Source organism: Ranitomeya imitator, chromosome 1, assembly GCF_032444005.1.
Source record: "Ranitomeya imitator isolate aRanImi1 chromosome 1, aRanImi1.pri, whole genome shotgun sequence".
Taxonomy (NCBI): domain Eukaryota; kingdom Metazoa; phylum Chordata; class Amphibia; order Anura; family Dendrobatidae; genus Ranitomeya; species Ranitomeya imitator.
In genome coordinates this window covers 442199147-442222615 of record NC_091282.1, presented here as the reverse complement: position 1 = coordinate 442222615, position 23469 = coordinate 442199147, and the positions used below count along the sequence as shown (strand labels likewise).

At 46.3% G+C, this 23469-nt stretch overlaps 1 protein-coding gene across 11 annotated transcripts in view; it reads right to left on the bottom strand.

Annotated features, from left to right (window-relative positions):
* Positions 1 to 23469, bottom strand: part of SMARCA2 (SWI/SNF related BAF chromatin remodeling complex subunit ATPase 2) — a 461498-nt gene that overhangs the window by 233841 nt on the left and 204188 nt on the right. For all 11 annotated transcript variants that reach the window (XM_069763977.1, XM_069764056.1, XM_069764038.1 and 8 more), the window contains one exon: positions 20850 to 21099. In XM_069763977.1, the coding sequence (XP_069620078.1) occupies positions 20850 to 21099 (250 nt within the window). The remainder of the gene's footprint in view (positions 1 to 20849; positions 21100 to 23469) is intronic.

The following is a 23469-nucleotide window of genomic DNA, read 5'->3' as shown; positions in this document are numbered from 1 at the left end:
GAAAGGGATTATACATATTACTCCCACCCACATAAAGTATATTCAAGAATAGATCTAATAGTAGTGGATAAATGGCTCCTTCAAAATATACAATCAGCAAAAATTGGGAACATAACCTGGTCGGACCACGCTCCTGTAACATGCCAAATTAAAGGGACGTACAATAACAACTTACCGTATATACTCGAGTATAAGCCGAGATTTTCAGCCCAAACCGGCGGGTGAGGGGACTGAGGTATACTTACCTAGTCCCAGCGATCCTGGCGCTGTCCCTGCCGTCCCACGGTATTCTGTGCTGCAGCTTCTTCCCCTCTTCAGCGGTCACGTGGGACCGCTCATTAGAAAAATGAATAGGAGGCTCCACCTCCCATAGGGGTGGAGCCGCGTATTCATTTCTCTAATCAGCGGTGCCGGTGACCGCTGATAGAGAAAGCTGCGGCACCGAAGACCAGCTGTGACAGGCGGGGGCAGCGTCAGGAGCGGCGGGACTAGGTAAGTATTTTATATTCACCTGTCCGCGTTCCAGCCGCCGGGCGCCGCTCCATCTTCCCGGCGTCTGCGCTCTGACTGTTCAGGTCAGAGGCCGCGATGACGCGTATAGTGTGCGCGGAGCCCTCTGCCTGATCAGTCAGAGCAGAGACGCCGGGAAGATGGAGGCGCCGGGACCGGACGCTGGGAGCTGCAAGCAAGAGAGGTGAGTATGGCTTTTTTTTTTTTTATTGCAGCAGCAGCACAGATTTATGTGGAGCATCTATGGGGCACAATGAACGGTGCAGAGCATATATGGGGCACAATGAACGGTGCAGAGCATATATGGGGCACAATTAACGGTGTAGTGCATATATGGGGCACAATGAACGGTGCAGAGCATATATGGGGCACAATGAACGGTGCAGAGCATATATGGGGCACAATTAACGGTGTAGTGCATATATGGGGCACAATGAACGGTGCAGAGCATATATGGGGCACAATGAACGGTGCAGAGCATATATGGGGCACAATGAACGGTGCAGAGCATATATGGGGCACAATGAACGGTGCAGAGCATATATGGGGCACAATGAACGGTTCAGAGCATATATGGGGCACAATGAACGGTGCAGAGCATATATGGGGCACAATGAACGATGCAGAGCATATATGGGGCACAGCTATGGGACAATAATGAACGGTGCCGAGCATATATGGGGCACAGCTATGGGGAAATATGAACGGTGCAGAGCACAATATGGCACAGCTATGGGGAAATAATGATCTATTTTTATTTTTGAAATTCACCGGTAAATGCTGCATTTCCACCCTAGGCTTATACTCGAGTCAATAAGTTTTCCCAGTTTTTTGTGGCAAAATTAGGGGGGTCGGCTTATACTCGGGTCGGCTTATACTCGAGTATACACAGTATTCTCCGTGGAGCATTAATAACTTCTTAATAGCCTCAGATAATATTAAATCCCAACTTAACGACCTTCTCCAGGAATTTTTTTTATATCAATAGTACCCCTGACATATCCCCGACCACAGTGTGGTGCGCCCACAAGGCCTATATAAGAGGGCGGCTAATACAGATAGCAGCGCAACACAAAAAATTGAGAATGCGACAAATAGAAGAGCTCAATAAAAATATAGCAACATTGGAAAACATCCATAAACATAGCCCATCACCCACGATATATAGAAAACTACAAAAGGCAAGACACGAACTATATCAGCTATTCCAATATAAATATGAGCATAATTTGAGGCGGAATAAAGCGAAATACTATTGGCAGGGGAATAAGGCGAGTAAAATACTTGCCAATAAGATTAAAGCAAGATTAACAAAGCAAAAAATAGCTCCCATACAAGATGATCAAAAGAACAAAATATACAACCCTAAAGAAATTGCGAATACTTTTGCAAGATATTACTCCTCACTCTATAATCTCAAGACCGACAACCTTATCCCACAACCCAACGCTGAGCTAATTAACCCCTTCATGACCCAGCCTATTTTGACCTTAAAGACCTTGCCGTTTTTTGCAATTCTGACCAGTGTCCCTTTATGAGGTAATAACTCAGGAACGCTTCAACGGATCCTAGCGGTTCTGAGATTGTTTTTTGGTGACATATTGGGCTTCATGTTAGTGGTAAATTTAGGTCAATAAATTCTGCGTTTATTTGTGATAAAAACGGAAATTTGGCGAAAATTTCGCAATTTTCACATTTTGAATTTTTATTCTGTTAAACCAGAGAGATATGTGACACAAAATAGTTAATAAACAACATTTCCCACATGTTTACTTTACATCAGCACAATTTTGGAAACAAAATTTTTTTTTGTTAGGAAGTTATAAGGGTTAAAATTTGACCAGCGACTTGTCATTTTTACAACGAAATTTACAAAACCATTTTTTTTAGGGACCACCTCACATTTGAAGTCAGTTTGAGGGGTCTATATGGCTGAAAATACCCAAAAGTGACACCATTCTAAAAACTGCACCCCTCAAGGTGCACAAAACCACATTCAAGAAGTTTATTAACCCTTCAGGTGCTTCACAGCAGCAGAAGCAACATGGAAGGAAAAAATGAACATTTAACTTTTTAGTCACAAAAATTATCTTTTAGCAACAATTTTTTTATTTTCCCAATGGTAAAAGGAGAAACTGAACCACGAAAGTTGTTGTCCAATTTGTCCTGAGTACGCTGATACCTCATATGTGGGGGTAAACCACTGTTTGGGCGCACGGCAGGGCTTGGAAGGGAAGGAGCGCCATTTGACTTTTTGAATAAAAAATTGGCTCCACTCTTTAGCGGACACCATGTCACGTTTTGAGAGCCCCCGTGTGCCTAAAAATTGGAGCTCCCCCACAAGTGACCCCATTTTGGAAACTAGACGCCCCAAGGAACTTATCTTGATGCCTAGTGAGCACTTTAAACCCTCAGGTGCTTCACAAATTGATCTGTAAAAATGAAAAAGCACTTTTTTTCACAAAAAAATTCTTTTTGCCTCAATTTTTTCATTTTCACATGGGCAGTAGGATAAAATGGATCATAAAATTTGTTGGGCAATTTCTCCCGAGTACGCCGATACCTCATATGTGGGGGTAAACCACTGTTTGGGCACTCGGCAGGGCTCGGAAGGGAAGGCGCGCCATTTGACTTTTTGAATGGAAAATTAGCTCCAATTGTTAGCGGACACCATGTCGCGTTTGGAGAGCCCCTGTGTGCCTAAACATTGGAGCAACCCCACAAGTGACCCCATTTTGGAAACTAGACCCCCCAAGGAACTTATCTAGATACATATTGAGCACTTTAAACCCCCAGGTGCTTCACAGAAGTTTATAACGCAGAGCCATGAAAATAAAAAAAAAAAATTATTTTCTCAAAAATGATCTTTTAGCCTGCAATTTTTTATTTTCCCAAGGGTAACAGGAGAAATTTGACCCCAAAAGTTGTTGTCCAGTTTCTCCTGAGTACGCTGATACCCCATATGTGGGGGTAAATCACTGTTTGGGCACATGCCGGGGCTCGGAAGTGAAGTAGTGACGTTTTGAAATGCAGACTTTGATGGAATGCTCTGTGGGCGTCACGTTGCGTTTGCAGAGCCCCTGATGTGGCTTAACAGTAGAAACCCCCCACAAGTGACCCCATTTTGGAAACTAGACCCCCAAAGGAACTTATCTAGATGTGTGGTGAGCACTTTGAACCCCCAAGTGCTTCATAGAAGTTTATAATGCAGAGCCGTGAAAATAATAAATACGTTTTCTTTCCTCAAAAATAATTATTTAGCCCAGAATTTTTTATTTTCCCAAGGGTTACAGAAGAAATTGGACCCCAAAAGTTGTTGTCCAGTTTCTCCTGAGTACGCTGATACCCCATATGTGGGGGTAAACCACTGTTTGGGCACATGCCGAGGCTCGGAAGTGAAGTAGTGAAGTTTTGAAATGCAGACTTTGATGGAATGCTCTGTGGGCGTCACGTTGCGTTTGCAGAGCCCCTGATGTGGCTTAACAGTAGAAACCCCCCACAACTGACCCCATTTTAGAAACTAGACCCCCCAAGGAACTTATCTAGATATGTGGTGAGCACTTTGAACCCCCAAGTGCTTCACAGACGTTTACAACGCAGAGCCGTGAAAATAAAAAATCATTTTTCTTTCCTCAAAAATTATGTTTTAGCAAGCATTTTTTTAGATTCACAAGGGTAACAGGAGAAATTGGACCCCAGTAATTGTTGCGCAGTTTGTCCTGAGTATGCTGGTACCCCATATGTGGGGGTAAACCACTGTTTGGGCACACGTCAGGGCTCGGAAGTGAGGGAGCACCATTTGACTTTTTGAATACGAGATTGGCTGGAATCAATGGTGGCGCCATGTTGCGTTTGGAGACCCCTGATGTGCCTAAACAGTGGTAACCCCTCAATTCTAACTCCAACACACCCCTAACCCTTATCCCAACTGTAGCCATAACCCTAATTCCAACCCTAACCACAACCCTAATTCCAACCCTAACCCTAAGGCTATGTGCCCACGTTGCGGATTCGTGTGAGATATTTCCGCACCATTTTTGAAAAATCCGCGGGTAAAAGGCACTGCGTTTTACCTGCGGATTTTCCGCGGATTTCCAGTGTTTTTTGTGCGGATTTCACCTGCGGATTCCTTTGGTTTTTCATATGTTTACATGGTACTGTAAACCTGATGGAACACTGCTGCGAATCCGCAGCGGCCAATCCACTGCGGATCCGCAGCCAAATCCGCACCGTGTGCACATAGCCTAATTCTAAAGGTATGTGCACACGCTGCGGAAAACGCTGCGGATCCGCAGCAGTTTCCCATGAGTTTACAGTTCAATGTAAACCTACGGGAAACAAAAATCGCTGTACACATGCTGCGGAAAAACTGCACGGAAACGCAGCGGTTTACATTCCGCAGCATGTCACTTCTTTGTGCGGATTCCGCAGCGGTTTTACAACTGCTCCAATAGAAAATCGCAGTTGTAAAACCGCAGTGAAATGCGCAGAAAAAAACGCGGTAAATCCGCCATAAATCCGCAGCGGTTTAGCACTGCGGATTTATCAAATCCGCAGCGGAAAAATCCGCAGAGGACCAGAATACATGTGCACATACCGAAACCCTAACCCTAGCCCTAACCCTAACCCTACCTCTAACCCTAACCCTATTCTAACATTAGTGGAAAAAAAAAATTTCTTTATTTTTTTTATTGTCCCTACCTATGGGGGTGACAAAGGGGGGGGGGGTCATTTATTATTTTTTTTATTTTGATCACTGAGATATAATCTATCTCAGTGATCAAAATGCACTTTGGAACGAATCTGCCGGCCGGCAGATTCGGCGGGCGCACTGCGCATGCGCCCGCCATTTTGGAAGATGGCGGCGCCCAGGGAGAAGACGGACGGGACCCCGGCTGGATCGGTAAGTATGATGGGGGGGGGGGGACCACGGGGGGGGAAATCGGAGCGCGGGAGGGGTGGAACGGAGCACGGGGGGCGTGGAACGGAGCACGGGGGGGCTGGAATGGAGCACGGGGGGGTGGAACGGAGCACCGGGGGGGGGGGGTGGATCGGAGTGCAGGGGGGGTGATTGGAGCACGGGGGGAACGGACAAGAGCACGGGGGGGAGCGGAGCCCTGTACTGAGGGAAGCCGGAGCAGTGTACCGGCCAGATCGGGGGGCTGGGGGGGCGATCGGTGGGGTGGGGGCACATTAGTATTTCCAGCCATGGCCGATGATATTTCAGCATCGACCATGGCTGGATTGTAATATTTCACCAGTTATAATAGGTGAAATATTACAAATCGCTCTGATTGGCAGTTTCACTTTCAACAGCCAATCAGAGCGATCGTAGCCATGAGGGGGTGAAGCCACCCCCCCTGGGCTAAACTACCACTCCCCCTGTCCCTGCAGATCGGGTGAAATGGGAGTTAACCCTTTCACCGGATCTGCAGGGACGCGATCTTTCCATGACGCCACATAGGCGTCATGGGTCGGATTGGCACCGACTTTCATGACGCCTACGTGGCGTCATGGGTCGGGAAGGGGTTAAGTTTGAGGTCCGGGATACAATGCTCCAGTGTCTCTATAGGAGCTTTGAGGAATGCGGTTTGTATAAGGCCTAATTTATTAGTCAACACTCTCCATAGCTCCAGAGCCGCGTCTATTGTTGGGGACATTTTTATTTATTGTGGCTACGATCGCTCTGATTGGCAGTTTCACTTTCAACAGCCAATCAGAGCGATTTGTAATATTTCACCCATTATAACGGGTGAAATATTACAATCCAGCCATGGCCGATGCTGCAATATCATCGGCCATGGCTGGAAATACTAATGTGCCCCCACCCCACCGATCGCCCCCCCCAGCCCTCCGATCTGCCGGGTACACTGCACCGCTCCCCTCCGTCCTGTGCTCCGCTCCCCCCCCCCCCCCCCCCCCCCCCCCGTGCTCTTGTCCGCTCACCCCCGTGCTCCAACCACCCCCCCGTGCTCCAATCACCCCCTGGGCACTCCGATCCACCCCCCCAACCCCCCCGTGCTCCGTCCCACCCCCCATGCTCCGTTCCACCCCCCCCCCCATGCTCCGTTCCACCCCCCCCAGTGCTCCGTACCACACCTCCCGCGTTCCGATCCACCACCCCCGTGCTCCGAATCCCCCCCCCCCCCGTGCTCCCCCCCACCCCATCATACTTACCGGTCCTGCCGGGGTCCGTCCGTCTTCTCCCTGTGCGCCGCCATCTTCCAAAATGGCGGGCGCATGCGCAGTGCGCCCGCCGAATCTGCCGGCCGGCAGATTCGTTCAAAGTGCATTTTGATCACTGAGATAGATTATATCTCAGTGATCAAAATAAAAAAAATAATAAATGACCCCCCCCCCCTTTGTCACCCCCATAGGTAGGGACAATAAAAAAAATAAAGAATTTTTTTTTCCCATTAATGTTAGAATAAGGTTAGGGTTAGGGGTAGGGTTAGGGGTAGGGTTAGGGGTAGGGTTCGGGGTAGGGTTCGGGGTGTGCACACGTATTCTGGTCCTCTGCGGATTTTTCCGCTGCGGATTTGATAAATGCACAGTGCTAAACCGCTGCGGATTTATCGCGGATTTACCGCGTTTTTTCTGCGCCTTTCACTGTGGTTTTACAACTGCGATTTTCTATTGGAGCAGTTGTAAAACCGCTGCGGAATCCGCACAAAGAAGTGACATGCTGCGGAATGTAAACCGCTGCGTTTCCGTGCAGTTTTTCTGCAGCATGTGTACAGCGATTTTTGTTTCCCATAGGTTTACATTGAACTGTAAACTCATGGGAAACTGCTGCAGATCCGCAGCGTGTGCACATACCTTTAGAATTGGGCTATGTGCACACGGTGCGGATTGGCCGCTGCGCATTCGCAGCAATGTTCCATCAGGTTTACAGTACCATGTAAACCTATGGAAAACCAAATCCGCTGTGCCCATGGTGCGGAAAATACCGCGCGGAAACGCTGCGTTGTATTTTCCGCAGCATGTCAATTCTTTGTGCGGATTCCGCAGCGTTTTACACCTGTTCCTCAATAGGAATCCCCAGGTGAAATCCGCACAAAAAACACTGGAAATCCGCGGAAAATCCGCAGGTAAAACGCAGTGCCTTTTACCCGCGGATTTTTCAAAAATGATGCTGAAAAATCTCACACGAATCCGCAACGTGGGCACATAGCCTTAGGGTTAGCGTTGGAATTAGGGTTGTGATTAGGGTTATGGCTACAGTTGAGATTAGGGTTAGGGGTGTGTTGGGGTTAGTGTTGGAGGTAGAATTGAGGGGTTTCCACTGTTTAGGCACATCAGGGGTCTCCAAACGCAACATGGCGCCACCATTGATTCCAGCCAATCTTGTATTCAAAAAGTCAAATGGTGCTCCCTCAATTCCGAGCCCCGACGTGTGCCCAAACAGTGGTTTACCCCCTCATATGGGGTACCAGCATACTCAGGATAAACTACGCAACAATTACTGGGGTCCAATTTCTCCTGTTACCCTTGGGAAAATAAAAAAATGCTTGCTAAATCATCATTTTTGAGGAAAGAAAAATTATTTTTTATTTTCACGGCTCTGCGTTGTAAACGTCTGTGAAGCACTTGGGGGTTCAAAGTGCTCACCACATATCTAGATAAGTTCCTTGGGGGGTCTAGTTTCTAAAATGGGGTCACTTTAGGGGGGTTTCTACTGTTTAGGCACACCAGGGGATCTGCAAACGCAACGTGACGCCCGCAGACCATTCCATCAAAGTCTGCATTTCAAAAGTCACTACTTCCCTTCTGAGCCCCGACGTGTGCCCAAACAGTGGTTTACCCCCACACATGGGGTATCAGCGTACTCAGGAGAAACTGGACAATAACTTTTGTGGTCCAATTTCTCCTGTTACCCTTGGGAAAATAAAAAATTGCGGGCTAAAAGATCATTTTTGAGAAAATAATTTTTATTTTTTATTTTCATGGCTCTGCGTTATAAACTTCTGTGAAGCACTTGGGGGTTCAAAGTCATCACCACACATCTAGATTAGTTCCTTTGGGGGTCTAGTTTCCAAAATGGGGTCATTTGTGGGGGATCTCCAATGTTTAGGCATACAGGGGCTCTCCAAACGTGACATGGTGTCCGCTAATGATTGAAGCTAATTTTCCATTTAAAAAGCCAAATGGCGTGCCTTCCCTTCCGAGCCCTGCCGTGCGCCCAAACAGTGGTTTACCCCCACACATGGGGTATCAGCGTACTCAGGACAAACTGGACAAGAACATTTGGGGTCCAATTTCTCCTATTACCCTTGGCAAAATAGGAAATTCCAGGCTAAAAATCATTTTTCAGGAAAGAAAAACTATTTTTTATTTTCATGGCTCTGCGTTATAAACTTCTGTGAAGCACCTGGGGGTTTAAAGTGCTCACTAGGCATCTAGATAAGTTCCTTGGGGGGTCTAGTTTCCAAAATTGGGTCACTTGTGGGGGAGCTCCAATGTTTAGGCACACAGGGGCTCTACAAACGCGACATGGTGTCAACTAACGATGGAGATAATTTTCCATTCAAAAAGTCAAATGGCGCTCCTTCCCTTCCAAGCCTTACCATGTGCCCAAACAGTAATTTACCCCCACATGTGAGGTATCGGTGTACTCAGGAGAAATTGCCCAACAAATTTTAGGATCCATTTTATCCTGTTGCCCATGTGAAAATGAAAAAATTGAGGCTAAAAGAATTTTTTTGTGAAAAAAAACTACTTTTTCATTTTTACGGATCAATTTGTGAAGCACCTGGGGGTTCAAAGTGCTCACTATGCATCTAGATAAGTTCTTTGGGGCATCTAGTTTCCAAAATGGGGTCACTTGTGGGGGAGCTCCAATTTTAGGCACACGGGGGCTCTCCAAACGTGACATCGTGTCCGCTAAAGAGTGGAGCCAATTTTTTATTCAAAAAGTCAAATGGCGCTCCTTCCCTTCCAAGCCCTGCCGTGCGCCCAAACAGTGGTTTACCCCAACATATGAGGTATCAGCGTACTCAGGACAAATTGGACAACAACTTTCGTGGTTCAGTTTCTCCTTTTACCATTGGGAAAATAAAAAAATTGTTGCTAAATAATTTTTGTGACTAAAAAGTTAAATGTTCATTTTTTCCTTCCATGTTGCTTCTGCTGCTGTGAAGTACCTGAAGGGTTAATAAACTTCATGAATGTGGTTTTGAGTACCTTGAGGGGTGCATTTTTTAGAATGGTGTCACTTTTGGTTATTTTCAGCCATATAGACCCCTCAAACTGACTTCAAATGTGAGGTGGTCCCTAAAAAAAAATGGTTTTGTAAATTTCGTTGTTAAAAATGAGAAATCGCTGGTCAAATTTTAACCCTTATAACTTCCTAGCAAAAAAAAATTTTGTTTCCAAAATTGTGCTGATGTAAAGTATACATGTGGGAAATGTTATTTATTAACTATTTTGTGTCACATAACTCTCTGGTTTAACAGAATAAAAATTCAAAATGTGAAAATTGCGAAATTTTCAAAATTTTCGCCAAATTTCCGTTTTTAATCACAAATAAAAGCAGAATTTATTGACCTAAATTTACCACTAACATGAAGCCCAATATGTCACCAAAAAACAATCTCAGAACCGCTAGGATCCGTTGAAGCGTTCCTGAGTTATTACCTCATAAAGGGACACTGGTCAGAATTGCAAAAAACTGCAAGGTCTTTAACCCTCCGTCACATACAATATTCGGACTAACGAGTTCACATACAATGTGCCTGTCAGGCGCCTGCTGGAAAAATACCTATAATATCTAATGTTTGCAATTTCAGTGCTCTAAAAGTGATCAGTGACCTTCATAGGGATGTAATAAAAGAGACTACACATAATCAGTTGCAAAAAAAAGCATTTACTTAACATAAAACTAATAACTATGAAATACAAACTTTTCAAAACTCCCGCCAAATAGTCCCCAGTTCGACTCTCTCAAAAAAATGTACAAAGAAAATTTTTGAACACAAACTTAATTTTAAGGTACCTTAAGTACTATTAAAAACATATTCAATCAGAAGTAGATGCTGAGGTTTCCCCAGAAAAGTCACACTTGCAGAGCAAATAGCAAGAATTACACACCATTTTTGCATGTGTCAGGCAAATTGCTTTATGACATTTGAGACATTCATAATTTGAAAGCCTTCTGGTTCCGCTTTCCGTTTGGCAGGTGGTGCATCTCCTTCTTTTGTGAGGTGGTGCAGATGGTGACTTTTCACCATCATCTTCTGGGCGGAACCTTTTGAGCTGAACTTGAAGGCGAGAGGGGATACCGATTGTTTTCACGCTTCTCCTGCGTAGCTCTCCAAGTATTAGTTCATGGGCCAATTTTTTCAGATACAATCGTCTACGGAGTGGTTCAAGCTTGTTTTCAAGATAAATTACTTGTGAATTTATACCACCCAAATTCAACATAGCAAAAAATATGACCATTGGCCAGCGTTTGATGTTTCTGCTGACGTTGAAAGTGGAGCACATCTGATCTGCTGTATCCACACCCCCTTTGGTGGCATTGTAAAATGTAATTATCTCCGGTTTTTTTTCTGCCCCAGTCCCAGGATCGATGGCAGCATCATCATGAAGTGTTGATAGAAGAAGTACGATTTTTTTGGCATGTGGTACATAGGAAACTAAAGCCTTTCCATTATGGAATGCAAACATACTGCTGTACTGTTGTCTCTCTTTCACACTTACAAACTGTGGCGGCAATTCCCTTTTGTTTTTTCTTACAGTTCCCACATATGACAGCTTCTGAATTTTCAGATAATCAATCAGATCACAACTTGTAAACCAATTGTCAGCTGTAATATTGCGACCCGATCCAAATAAGGGTTCAGCCAGTCTTTTTACAACATCAATGGGTTTGTTGCTCACACAGTAAGGACCTTCTGGTTGTTTTCCTGCATAAACTTCCAGGTTGTAAGTGTAGGTCTTACTGGCATCAACAAGGGCATAAATTTTTATTCCATATTTGTTTGGCTTTGATGGAATATATTGACGAAAGGCACATCTACCACGAAAACCAGGGAGCATTTCGTCAATAGTGAGATTCTCTCCAGGGTAATAACTTTGTTTACAGTTTACAACAAATCTTTGAAATATATCACGAATTGGAGCAAGTCGGTCATGTGTTTTGCGTTCGGTTCGGGTAGTTCTGTCGTCAAACCGAAGGCAACGAATTAGAATCTTGAATCTGTTTATGGACATAACAAGGCTAAATTTTTCAACTCCATCCCCATCTTTACCCCAAAGTTCCTCCAAACTTTGTCTATTTGCCCTATAAGCTCCTGCAAGGTACAGTAATCCAAAAAAAGCACGCAGTTCTATTTCATCTGTGGGCTTGATGGTTCTGTTGCAGATGTACTTGTCCTTTATAATGTCTATATATTGGTTGGTATATGTGACAATAGAGTCCAGAATGTCATCTGTAAATATACTGTTCCAGCATTCAACTGCAGTTTTTGCATTACGTGCAGTTCCTATTACTGCAGGAAGGTGAGTAATAATGTTTAAAGGCTCCCTACGTTTTTTCTGGAATGGCTTCTTGTTCCATTTAGTATTTTTATCTTTTCCAATATAATATGATCCAACTTCTTCATCCTCACCACTGTCACCATCTTGCTCTGTTTCAGAATCCAGGACACATTCTTCCACCTCATCATGAGAATCAATCTCACTTTCCTCTCCTAAATCCTCATTCAGTGTGAGGTTTCTATCATCTAACAGCATGTTTGTTACTTCCTCAACATCAAGTTGTTTGGATAAATTGTACATTTTCCTCTCCATTTCAGCAGATAATCTGAAGCAAGAGAAGGAATATGTTAGGGAACTACTGTATATGCCTGAGCAGCACACTTTCTTTTATAAAATCTTCCTTATTTCTATGAAATATCCTCACATTTTGTGCTATACATTCATAAAACAAGCTAAATAAACTATTGTGATGAATAAAAACATAAAATCCAACCTTACCGAATGTGACGTATTCACATACAATGAGCCTGAGAGATCTGTGCAGCTATATCCTCTCCCCTGAAGCTCTGAAATCCAACTGTGATATCAGGTTTCACAGACCTTCAAGAGACAGGAGACTAACTGGAGGGAGGGGGTTTCCTCACAATCTGGTGAGGAAGGAGAAATGAAAGTAAAAGAGAAGCGCCTGTCAGATCAGTTGTATGTGACGGAGGGTTAAGGTCAAAATAGGCTGGGTCATGAAGGGGTTAAAAATTGGAATTTACCCCAAACCACCTCAATTGGGAACTTGTGTGATGGGGAGGAATTAATTACTTTTACATCATTGCGAGATAAAACAGGATTTTTGGTTGCTTACCGTAAAATCTGTTTCTCGGAGCCTTCATTGGGGGACACAGGAACCATGGTTGTATGCTGCTGCCACTAGGAGGCTGACACTATGCAAATAAAAGTCAGCTCCTCCTCTGCAGTGTACACCCTACCGACAGGAAGTAGGATATTCAGTTAGTGAGAAAGCAGTAGGAGAAGCAACGTGTAAAAGAGAAAGAATAATAATAGAATAATAATAAACTTTATCTATATAGCGCCAACAAACTCCACGGCGCTTCACAGATCAACAGTTTCAAACACTCAAAGAGTGTTCAAAGAACTCAAAAGTATACAGTAAACAGAGCTGTTCAACTTGGGAGGGTGCTGTGTCCCCCAATGAAGGCTCCGAGAAACAGATTTTACGGTAAGCAACCAAAAATCCTGTTTTCTCTATCGCCTTTCATTGGGGGACACAGGAACCATGGGACGTCCCAAAGCAGTCCCTGGGGTGGGAACAGCAGAAAAACTCCATTCAGGTCGGAGGAAACACCACTGCCGCCTGCAAGATCCTTCCGCCTAGGCTGGCAACTGCCGAAACGTAGGTATGGAGCTTATAACCCCTTGGCAAAGGAGTGACCGGAACACTAGGTTGCCACCTAGCAAAGATGTAGGGCGGATGCCCCATGGTGTACCGCCCAGGAGGCGCCCACTGCCTGGAGCAGAGGGAGGAGTCACTCTGTTCTTGATCCGGTGAGCCTCCAGAATGGCAGGTCTGATCCAGAGAACAATCGTAACCTTGGAAGCCGGCAGGCCTCTTGGCGTACCGTCTGGAATGACAAAAGACAGTCCGTCTTCCTAAAGAAGGCGGCCCTAGACAAATAGATCCTCACCGCCCTGACCAGGTCTAGCCTGTTCAGAGAATGCCCCAGAGAATCGATCGGAGCAGGACAAAGGTGGGAAGGACGATCTTATTCAAGTAAAAGGAGGACACCACCCTGGGAAGAAAAGGCGACGAAGGCCGTAAAACTACCCTATCCTGGTGAAAAACCAAGAAAGGGGTGACAGGAGAGAGCCACCAACTCCGAGATGCGTGGAGATGGCCACCAGCAAAGCCACCTTGCAGGACAGAGCAGACAGTGAGGCTCATGGAGAGGCTCAAGGGAGAAAGTCCACCGAGCCTCCATAACAAGACTGAGGTCCCAGGGATCCACAGAAGTGTGGTACGAGGGAGCCGCATGCGCTACTGAAGAAAGGTTCTGATCTGAGAACGGGACGGATATAAATCTTCGTACCGTGATAGCCAGTAGCGAAGGACCTCTGAAAAGGGACTTCAGAAAAAGGATGGAAAGGGTTGCTATCTGACCCTTCAGAAAACTAAGGGCAAGGCCAGCATCAAGTCCCGCCTAGAGAGAACGGCCAAAAAGGAAGGTTTCAACAGCAAAGCTGTTAACTTGAGACACCAAGAACTCTACGGCAGATGGGTCCCTAGTACAGAAGATCTGACCTGACTGGGGCCTCCAGTGAGAGTCCGCGAGGAGATAAACGATCTCAGCTAACCAGACCTTCTGGGCCAATCTGGTGCGGTCAGAATGACCGGCACCCCCTCCGCATAGATCTTCAACAGTCTGGGAAGAAAGGGGAGGGAGGAACAGAAAGGTAAGTACAAATGGCGACCCAGGAATGGTCAAGGTATCGGTATCCACAACAAGAGGATCGCGGACTTGGAAACAAAACGGTGGACCCTTCCTAAGCAGTCGGGCCACCAGGAGATCCGTGTCCGGAGATCCTCATCCAAGGAAAATTTGAAGGAAGACCTCCTGAGTCGGGACCCCTGTCCTGCCGCAAGGCCCTCGCGGCAGAGAAAACACTGCGGCCTAGTTGTCCACGCCGGGGATATGCACTGCGGATAGTGCTGAAACCATCGCCTCTGCCCAGAGGATCCTGGATACCTCCGCCATTGCCAAGAGACTGATTCCCTCCCTGGCGATTGACATAAGCCACAGCCGAGGCATTGGACGTCTGGATTCTGACTGGCAGACCTCTGAGAAGCCTTTCCCAGTGACTCAGGGATAAAAGAAAGGCCCCTCTCTCAATGGTGTCGATCGGCGGAGAGGACCCTTGCTCCGACCAACGCCCCCTTCAATGACGGATGGCGAGAAAACGCACCCCAGCCGGGAAGGCTGGTGACAGTCGTCACCACCTGCCTTGGGGAGGACCGGACATGAGGAATGAGAGGGGATGACAGCCACCAGTTGAGAGGCTATTAAAATCTGATGGAAAGTCGGATTGGAGGGTCCAGAGACAGCACAGACGTGTCCCACTGAGGAAGGATGGCCTGCTGAAGTGGTCTCAAGTGGAACCGCGCAAAAGAGAATGCTTACGGAGCTGTCACCATGCATCACAGGACCGTCGTAGCTGAACGGAAGGAAGGCAGCCGAGGGCCCTGCAGAGAGCGAACTCCGTATGGAGAATTGCCCGCTTCTCAAGAAGAAAAACCCCTAGCGATGTCGAACAACATGCCTAAGAGGACGAGACGCTGACTCGGAACAAGACAAGACTTTGTTCTGTTGGCCAGCCACCAGAAACAGGACAGGGAGTCTAGGATGATGGTCAGACCCTCAGGGCCTGAGAGAGGAGCAGAGGCTTGATGAGGATTACTTCAAGGTATGAAATGAGCACTAAGGCCCCTGATCATCAAGGAAAATCAGGACATGGAGCAAGGCCTCTTGGATATCCATGCAGCACAGGAATTCCTGTGGGTCCATGGAAGCCAGGACTGAACAGAGGAACTTCATCCTGAAATGCCGCATGCGGAACCTTCTGTTCACTAAGTTCAGAGACAGAAAGGGTCGAACTGCGCAGCTCTTCTTCGGCACTACAAGCAGGTTTGGATAGAAACCTGGGAAGCGTACCTGCTGTGGGACGGAAACAATAACCTCCGAACAAAGAAGGAAGGTAATGGACGCAAAGAAACCTGAGATCAGAGGAGGATTTTTAGAGGGCGGGATTCAAAGAAGCGATTCCGGGCCGCTAAGCGAACCCTATCTTGTATCCAGAGGATACCACCTCCCTGATCTAGGCGTCCTCCACCAAAGCCAGCCAAACATCCCTGAAAAAGGCAGGAGATGCCCGCCCAAACTGGAAGAAACGCTGGGCCGTTAGCACAAGTTATTATGCCGAAGAAGATCTGCCAGGTCTAGGCCTGGTGGACCAACCATGGGAGTTGCGGGCACACCGGGAAGGGATAGGCTTAAAGGAAGCCTTTTCTCTAGCCAGACGAGATCGCAGTCTGTGTTAGCTAGAGGAATCTTCCGACGCCGCAAAACAGCGAAGGGACAAAGGGAACTCGTGCCTCCCGTTGCGTCATTAATAATTTGTTCCCTCATGTAGCCAAAGAAACAGGCCCCCTGGAAGGGCTGTGTGTAGAGCCAAATATTCCGCCAGATGGCCACCATAATGCTGGATGCGTGAGCTGCACAAGCTGCGCATCAAGGGAGGCCGATACCAAATATTTCCCTGTATAGGAAATCCGGTCCGTCAGGACGGCTAGCTCCCCCGGAGGAGCTCCAGGCGGGGAGCTCTTACAAGGCTGTTTGGTCCATCTATCTATGGTCCTTGAGACATAGGTAGAGGCAATGGCCGAGGCACAAAGTAGAAGCAGCCGTTACAAAAGGCTGATTTTTCCAGCGGTTCTATAAAGGTATCCTTGGAACCCGTGCCAAGCTGGTAGACAGTCTGGGAACTGACGAGTCCAGAATTGCCCGCTTCCTGCCGAGGAATCAGTCCAGTTAGCGATGAGCTCAGGAGAGAAGGGATATAGGATGCCGAGACGCTTCCCTGTCTGCAAGCATCTGGTATGGCTCGCATTTCTCCTGGCAAGTACCACCACATATTCAGTGTGTGTGGGGCAAAGATCCTGGAAAGTGGTTTGACCGTCTAAACGAAAACCGCCTATTCTGCGGGTTCCGTAGAGGTATCCATGATGCTTAGGGTCTGGTTGATCGCAACAATAAGGCTATCCAAGTCTGAAACTTCCTCTGCAAACATGACCGAGGAAGCCCGTCTCTCTCTCGATAGAGGATCAGGAAGAGGGATCTCACCGGTCCAGACCGGAGGGCAAGATGGAGCGGGAAAGACAGGTGTCAGACGTCCATGGGGCTGATGGTGGACGTCCTGGTCTCCTCCAACCGACAGGCTCTGGAGGGCGAGTGGGTGGGGAATGGAGCTGGGACCGAACATCTAAGCACGCTTGTGTGCTAGGATCATGGCCCTGCCGTCGGATCTATGAGGATACGGGGTGGCAGTACACGCCGTACTCATAGTCCATAATGTGGGATTGCAGGTGTGACTGTTCACCCTGTATCCCTCTCTGTTCTGTATCTCTTGTGGCCAAGTTGAACAAGGCTAGACGGAGAATCCTGTGACCCACTAGCGATTGCGGACAGGCACGGATACCAAGGTCGTGACATCCTGGTGAGGTCCGCCCCAGACTGAGACAGAAGGAAAGCCCACCCAGGGATAGGGGTCTCGGCCTCACCCTGGTTAGGGACTCCTGGACAGGGAGTTGCTGCAGCTGACAAGAGGATGCAGGAGGACGGGGACGCTCTCCTTATAGGGTTAGGCCTGGGAGCAGACCCACTAAATGATGCCCGAAGGTTAGGGGAACAGGAGAGGGGAGTAATAGGCTGCATAGCAGAGCTACTCACAGTAAACAGTAATAGTAGAGTCCTGTAGACTGCTCCTGGCTGTAGCTGCGACCGGCATCATGGCACAGGTCCAGGGCACCAGCGATGAGATGGCAACCTACGGAGGATGCAGGGGACCCCGCCGGAGGAAACGTGTGCTGGGGAAAAAAGGGCCTGGCTGCAGTCTGGAAGAACCGCAGAAGGAGACCGCTGAAAAGGGCGCTGGAACGTGCGCCCTGCTGCGATGTGGCGCTAAGCAGCGGCGTAGAAATCATGGGCCCAGGAGCACCAAGATGGCGCCGGTGAGCGGGGAGTAAAGAGATTGTCGGGCGGGAGAAAGCCCGCCCGATGAAAGCGGAAGTGGACGGAGCGCGGCACCGGAAGTAGGCCCGGGCAGAAGCCGGGGCCTAAATTACAGGCCAGCGACCGCCGGAGGAGAGCCGCGGCGCCGGATCAGTGCGCCGAAGGTAGAAAAACAGCGCGGCAGCCTGCCAAGGCTGTCACGCTGGAGAGGATAGAGCGGCTGCTATGAAACACCCGCAGCGCCAGAGCAGTGTGCCGCAGGGAGAAGCGGCGCGGCAGCCTGAGAGGGCTGTCGCGCTGGAGAAAGAAGTGTGGCCCCATTAAAACCGCGGCGCCGGGGAAGCGCGCCGCTGGCCCCATTAAAGCCGCGGCGCCGGGGAAGCGCGCCGCAGAAAGAACGGCAGGACAGCTAGTCAGGGCTGTCTCACTGGGGAGAGTGGAGGAAGCGGCGCGGCAGGCTGTAAAGGCCCTGTGCCGGAATAGAAGGCAGAGGGGGCTGCATGGGAACAGTAATCCCGGGCCGTGCTGCGCAATCTGGGAGCAAGAGACGACCAGGTAATCTGGGAGCCCTAGCCAGAACCCCCCTTGAAAGATTTGGGATGGGAAATACTCACCTCAACTTCCCACGTCGATACTAACCTGAAGAGGAATGAGACGTCCAGGAAGCTGTGATGGACGTCCTCGTCTCCTCCAACCGACAGGCTCTGGAAGGCGAGTGGGTGGGGGACGGAGCCAGGACCGGACTTCTGAGCACGCTGGTGTGCTAGGATCATGGTCCTGCTGTGGGATCTATGAGGATACGGGGTGGAAGTACACGCCGTACTCATAGTCCGTATTGTGGGACTACAGGTGTGACTGTTCAACCTGTATCCCTCCGGAAACCTGAAAAGAAACGACGCACATTGAGGTAGATAAGGGTCTAATGAAAGACCCGTGTCCACCTCCTACTGACACTAAGCTAAACTGAATATCCTACTTCCTGTCGGTAGGGTGTACACTGCAGAGGAGGAGCTGACTTTTTTATTTGCATAGTGTTAGCCTCCTAGTGGCAGCAGCATACACCCATGGTTCCTGTGTCCCCCAATGAAAGGCGATCGAGAAATACAATGTTCCTCAGAGGGATTTTTACAAATATTTGCAGATCTGGCATTTCCTAACTGAAAGGAAAAAACAGATGCCTGCACCGCCATCTAAACTATTCTCTCTGCTGATGACCCCGACATGACAGATTAGGGCACTGTCCACACGCTACGACTGTATGTTGGAGAATACCCTGCCCTCTCTAACTACATACCTGCAAAAGTGGGAAAAAGACCTAAACTGCACATTCACACCGGATCAGTGGAAGGCATCCTTCTTAATTATTGGAAGCCAATCGAAATGTAAAAACCACATAGAAAACGCAAGGAAATTGTTATATAGGTGGTATTTCACTCCCAGTAGATTGTCTAGGATGTTCCGCAGTTCCCCAGACACGTGCTGGAGGTGTGGAGACCCCTGTGCAGACATGCTACATATATGGTGGAGTTGTGACAGAATTAGACGTCTGTGGGCAGCCATAGATCATCTGATGTTCCAGATTTGTGGTATACCGGTGACTTAGTGCACAGCAGGCGTTACTCCCTATTGATTTGGACTCGTTTCCCTATGAGTTCCGTACAGTGATTGTACATATTATTGTAGCAACAAGAATCAAAATTGCTAGTTACTGGAAAAACTCCAGGTGCCCCTCACTGCCCGAGGTCGTATCACTGATCAACGAAAATTGCCTATCAGAAAAAAATAATCGCTACATCTAATAATAATATAGCTCAATTTTATAAAAAAAAAATGGAACAATTGGTTATCTTTCCGTTTAAATACCGTTCTTAAATAACTTTGCAGATTCGCATATAGAGAATGTGATTGGATAGTTATTGTAATGTCACCATTTCCGCTATCCTCTTCCCTTCCCTAATCCCCATAACGTTGTGTTAATTATTAAGAAATTAATGTCAATAAGATGTAATGCTCGACACAATTTGTAAATAAAAAAACACCAAAGAAGATAAAGAGAAAATAGTATACGGATAAAAGCGGGAAAAAAAAAAAAAAATGGAGCAGACTTGAAAACATGGCGAGCCTGTCTCTTTCAGACACTAGGCTAAAAATGAGCTGCCTAGTCTCTGAAGAGAAAGAAGAGCTGGCCAGGAAGAGCCAACTTTTTTTTTTTTTTTTTCAATCTAGTGCCAAAGCTACTAATGGCAAAGCCACTGTGTCATTATTGTTATTAATGATAAAATGTTTGATTTTTTAGGTTTCAACATTTCCTGTCATCGGGTTAATTTCTTAACCCCTTTCTTAAAAACAAAATCCCCGCAAATTTTGGAATTTCACGATGGGATTTTTTCATCCAGTTTTCACAGTACACTCAATGGTAAAATTAATGGTGCCATTCAAAACTACAACTTATCGCTGCAAAAAAACAATCCCTCATATGGCTATTGCTCTTTTAAGTAAAGTGAGGAAAAAAAATATGAAAATGCAAAAAAAAAAAAAAAAAAAATCAAACAAAAAGAAAGAAAAAAAAAATTCTTTCCAATATGGTTCTGTGTTCTTAACAGGAAAATTACTGCAAGAATGTTACATTACTATAGCCATGAACTAGTATTGTAGCTCAGCAGCCAGCCTGCTACTGTTTACACCTGATGACAGTACAATAAAATCATTTTTTTTCCTCCCTCACCCCCACAAAAAAAAAAAAAAAAAAAACAGAAGTGTGAGCATGTAATAGTTCTTGAAATGAAAATTGATTATTATTATTATTTGCATAAACAAGTATTCTGAATGGTTTGTTATAAGATGCTAATCTCTAATGTTGAATGGTATTGATGGTTATAAGCTATTGAAAATAGAATTATGAAGAGTTGATAGGAGAAATGTTGAACTTCATGTGTTCAAATCTTGCTATCCAAGAGGTTTAACATCATTCTTCCCTACTTCCTTCCAGGGAACACAATGTAAACAAGATGTATGGTGGGTACTCTGCAATCGCCTATGTGATATGAGCACTTTGTTTTGTACCTGTATTCCCTTTCTTGTAGTATTTCAACAGGATCTAAGCCCTGTGGTTTCTGGATAGGACTAATTCGGTTCTGTTTTTGCTGAAGTTGAACAATTGGTGTTGGCTGCCCAGGTGTAGGCTGTGGGACCGATGGACCAGGCAAAGTGACAGATGGTGGAGCTGCAGGTGGTGCTGGGGATGGTCTGCCACTTGGAGGTGGTACGGACAGCTTCTGAGGGGTGCTTGGGACATTGAGTTCTGAAGTTTGGCCTGAAAAAAAAAAAAAGAAACATGTATATAAAATCACTAAGAGACAAACAAAACATGTTAAGACCATTATCAAAATTATTTTATGCCAATTTATAAAAATCTCAAAATATTTAATTAACCCTTTAGCAACTGAGCCAATTTTGACCTTAACCCCCTTAATGACAGCCAATACGCCTTTTAACTGACCTGACACATAAGAGAATAGCCTCCCCATACAGGTGACAATCCAGCATCTGTCGGTTGTGCACTATAGCTGACAACTTTCTGCATCAGCCAGCATCAGTGTTTGCGCCGTCCAAATATGTTTAACCCCTTAGATGCTGCTGTAAATAGTGACTACATCGTTATATATGGTTAACAGAGTGTGGGGGCTTCCTCCTAATCCCAATTGGTGCCCTCAGATCATGATTGTGTGGTCCTGATGTTTGCCATAGCAATTCATGACCAAATTGCGGCCTTAGAGTCTGACGGCTGTTGTAACCTGTTCAGAAGTTAGAGGCATTTAGGTGGTAAAAATGCACATTTTCATTTCTGTTATGACACTTTCCATCAATTCCTGTAAAGCACCTGAAGAGTTAATAAACTACCTGACAGCAGTTTTCGATATGTCAGGGGGTGCCGTTTTTAAAATGGTCTCACTTTTGGGGGTTTCTCAATATATGAGACCCCTAACGTCACTTCAAACATGGATAAGTCCCTAAAAAAATAAATTTAGTAAACTTCCTTGAAAAAATGAAAAATTGCTGTTACATTTTTAAACCTCCTAAAATGCTAACAAAATAAAAGAACATTTTACAAATGATGCTGATGTAAAGCCGACATGTGGGAAATGTTATTTATTATTGTTTTGCTGTGGTATGACCATCTGGATTAAAGGGATAATCATTAAAATTTTGAAAATTGCTAATTTTTTCACATTTTTCTCACATTTTTGATATTTTTTTATAAATAAACACAAAACATATTGACCTAAATTTACCATTATCATAAAGTATAATGTGTCACGAAAAAACAGTCTCAAAATCACTGGGATTTGTTGAAGCGTTGCAGAGTTATTACCACAAAGTGACACTGGTCAGATTTCAAAAATTTGGCTCCGTCACTAAGGGGTTAATGGGGTCAAATTTTTACGGCGCCTCGTACCTGCGGCAGTCACGTGGGCTACATGTAACCACTTGCGTCATGCAAGTCCTGCAATTTCCGGTCACCATCCTGCCACGGGACTCAACTGCAGCATATAAACATCAACACCTGCCCAGTAGAGCCGCAAGGAGCACCTGTCACCAGCCAGGACAGCACTCCGCTCCTCTCCTTGCCTCATGTACTCCATAGCAATACCTACAAACCAAATCTCCTCACCACTCCTGCACTGGTATACAGCCTCAAATCCGGCGAAAGAGAAGGTAAATACTGCTGTCTACCATACCATTGTGGCTAATAACACAGGCTCTCCCAGCCTCATCGGTTGAAACACTCGTGTACTGCTTTGACTGATTCGACAATTTTTCATTGGGGCCACCTACAGAGTGACCAAGAGCCTCCTAGCACTCCTACCTGTGCTTGGTCCCTCTCCACCTGCCTCACTGGACACTCTGCTGGTTGTGACTCTTTCCTCCCTGAAGCAAATGCTTGCTGGAATGTCATTGTAAAGTACAACTCTAAATCTAATACACTATCATCCCACTGTGTTGTGCTTACTGATAGTAACATTTCATTTTAAGATGTATAGTAAATCAGCTCAGAGAAGAAAACGGCTCACTTAAACCCTCCCGGACTTCCATAAACAGCTTTACAAGACCCCAGATGAGTGACCGCTCATCTAACTGCCACTGACGTTGCTCCATGGGCATGACCAGAGTGGAGCAGAAGTGGCAGTCACTGTCCCTCACGAACGGGAGCAGAATCATTAAGTCGAGACAAGCTCACCAGCAGGTATATGGAGTTCCTGCGCTGTCAGCCGGCGTTCTCCTCACCCCAGCCTAGCAGCAACTGAGCTCTAGCTCACTCAAGTGCCACTCTAGCTGTCAGGAGGGCGGGCGACTAATATCCCGGGTGACGGCTTCCTGTGATGCGAACCAGAAGGTCCTTGTGAGGGCATCAAGTAAACTTCCCTCCCTTTAATCAAGTAGTCAGCTAGCTAATTGCAGAAACCCTTTTATTGAAAAAGATGGCTAAGAGTAAAAAAGATGGGAGTATCATACTTTTCAGCAGGAATTCGCCTTTGTGGAGAGAGCATGTTCTGCAGTGTGTCTAATATGCAATGTTCAAATTGCATCGATGAAATGATCAAAGATCCCACTCCAACGAGCACTTCATCGCATTCAAACAGTCCCTCACTACTTTCAAGACCACACTCGCGACAGCTAAACA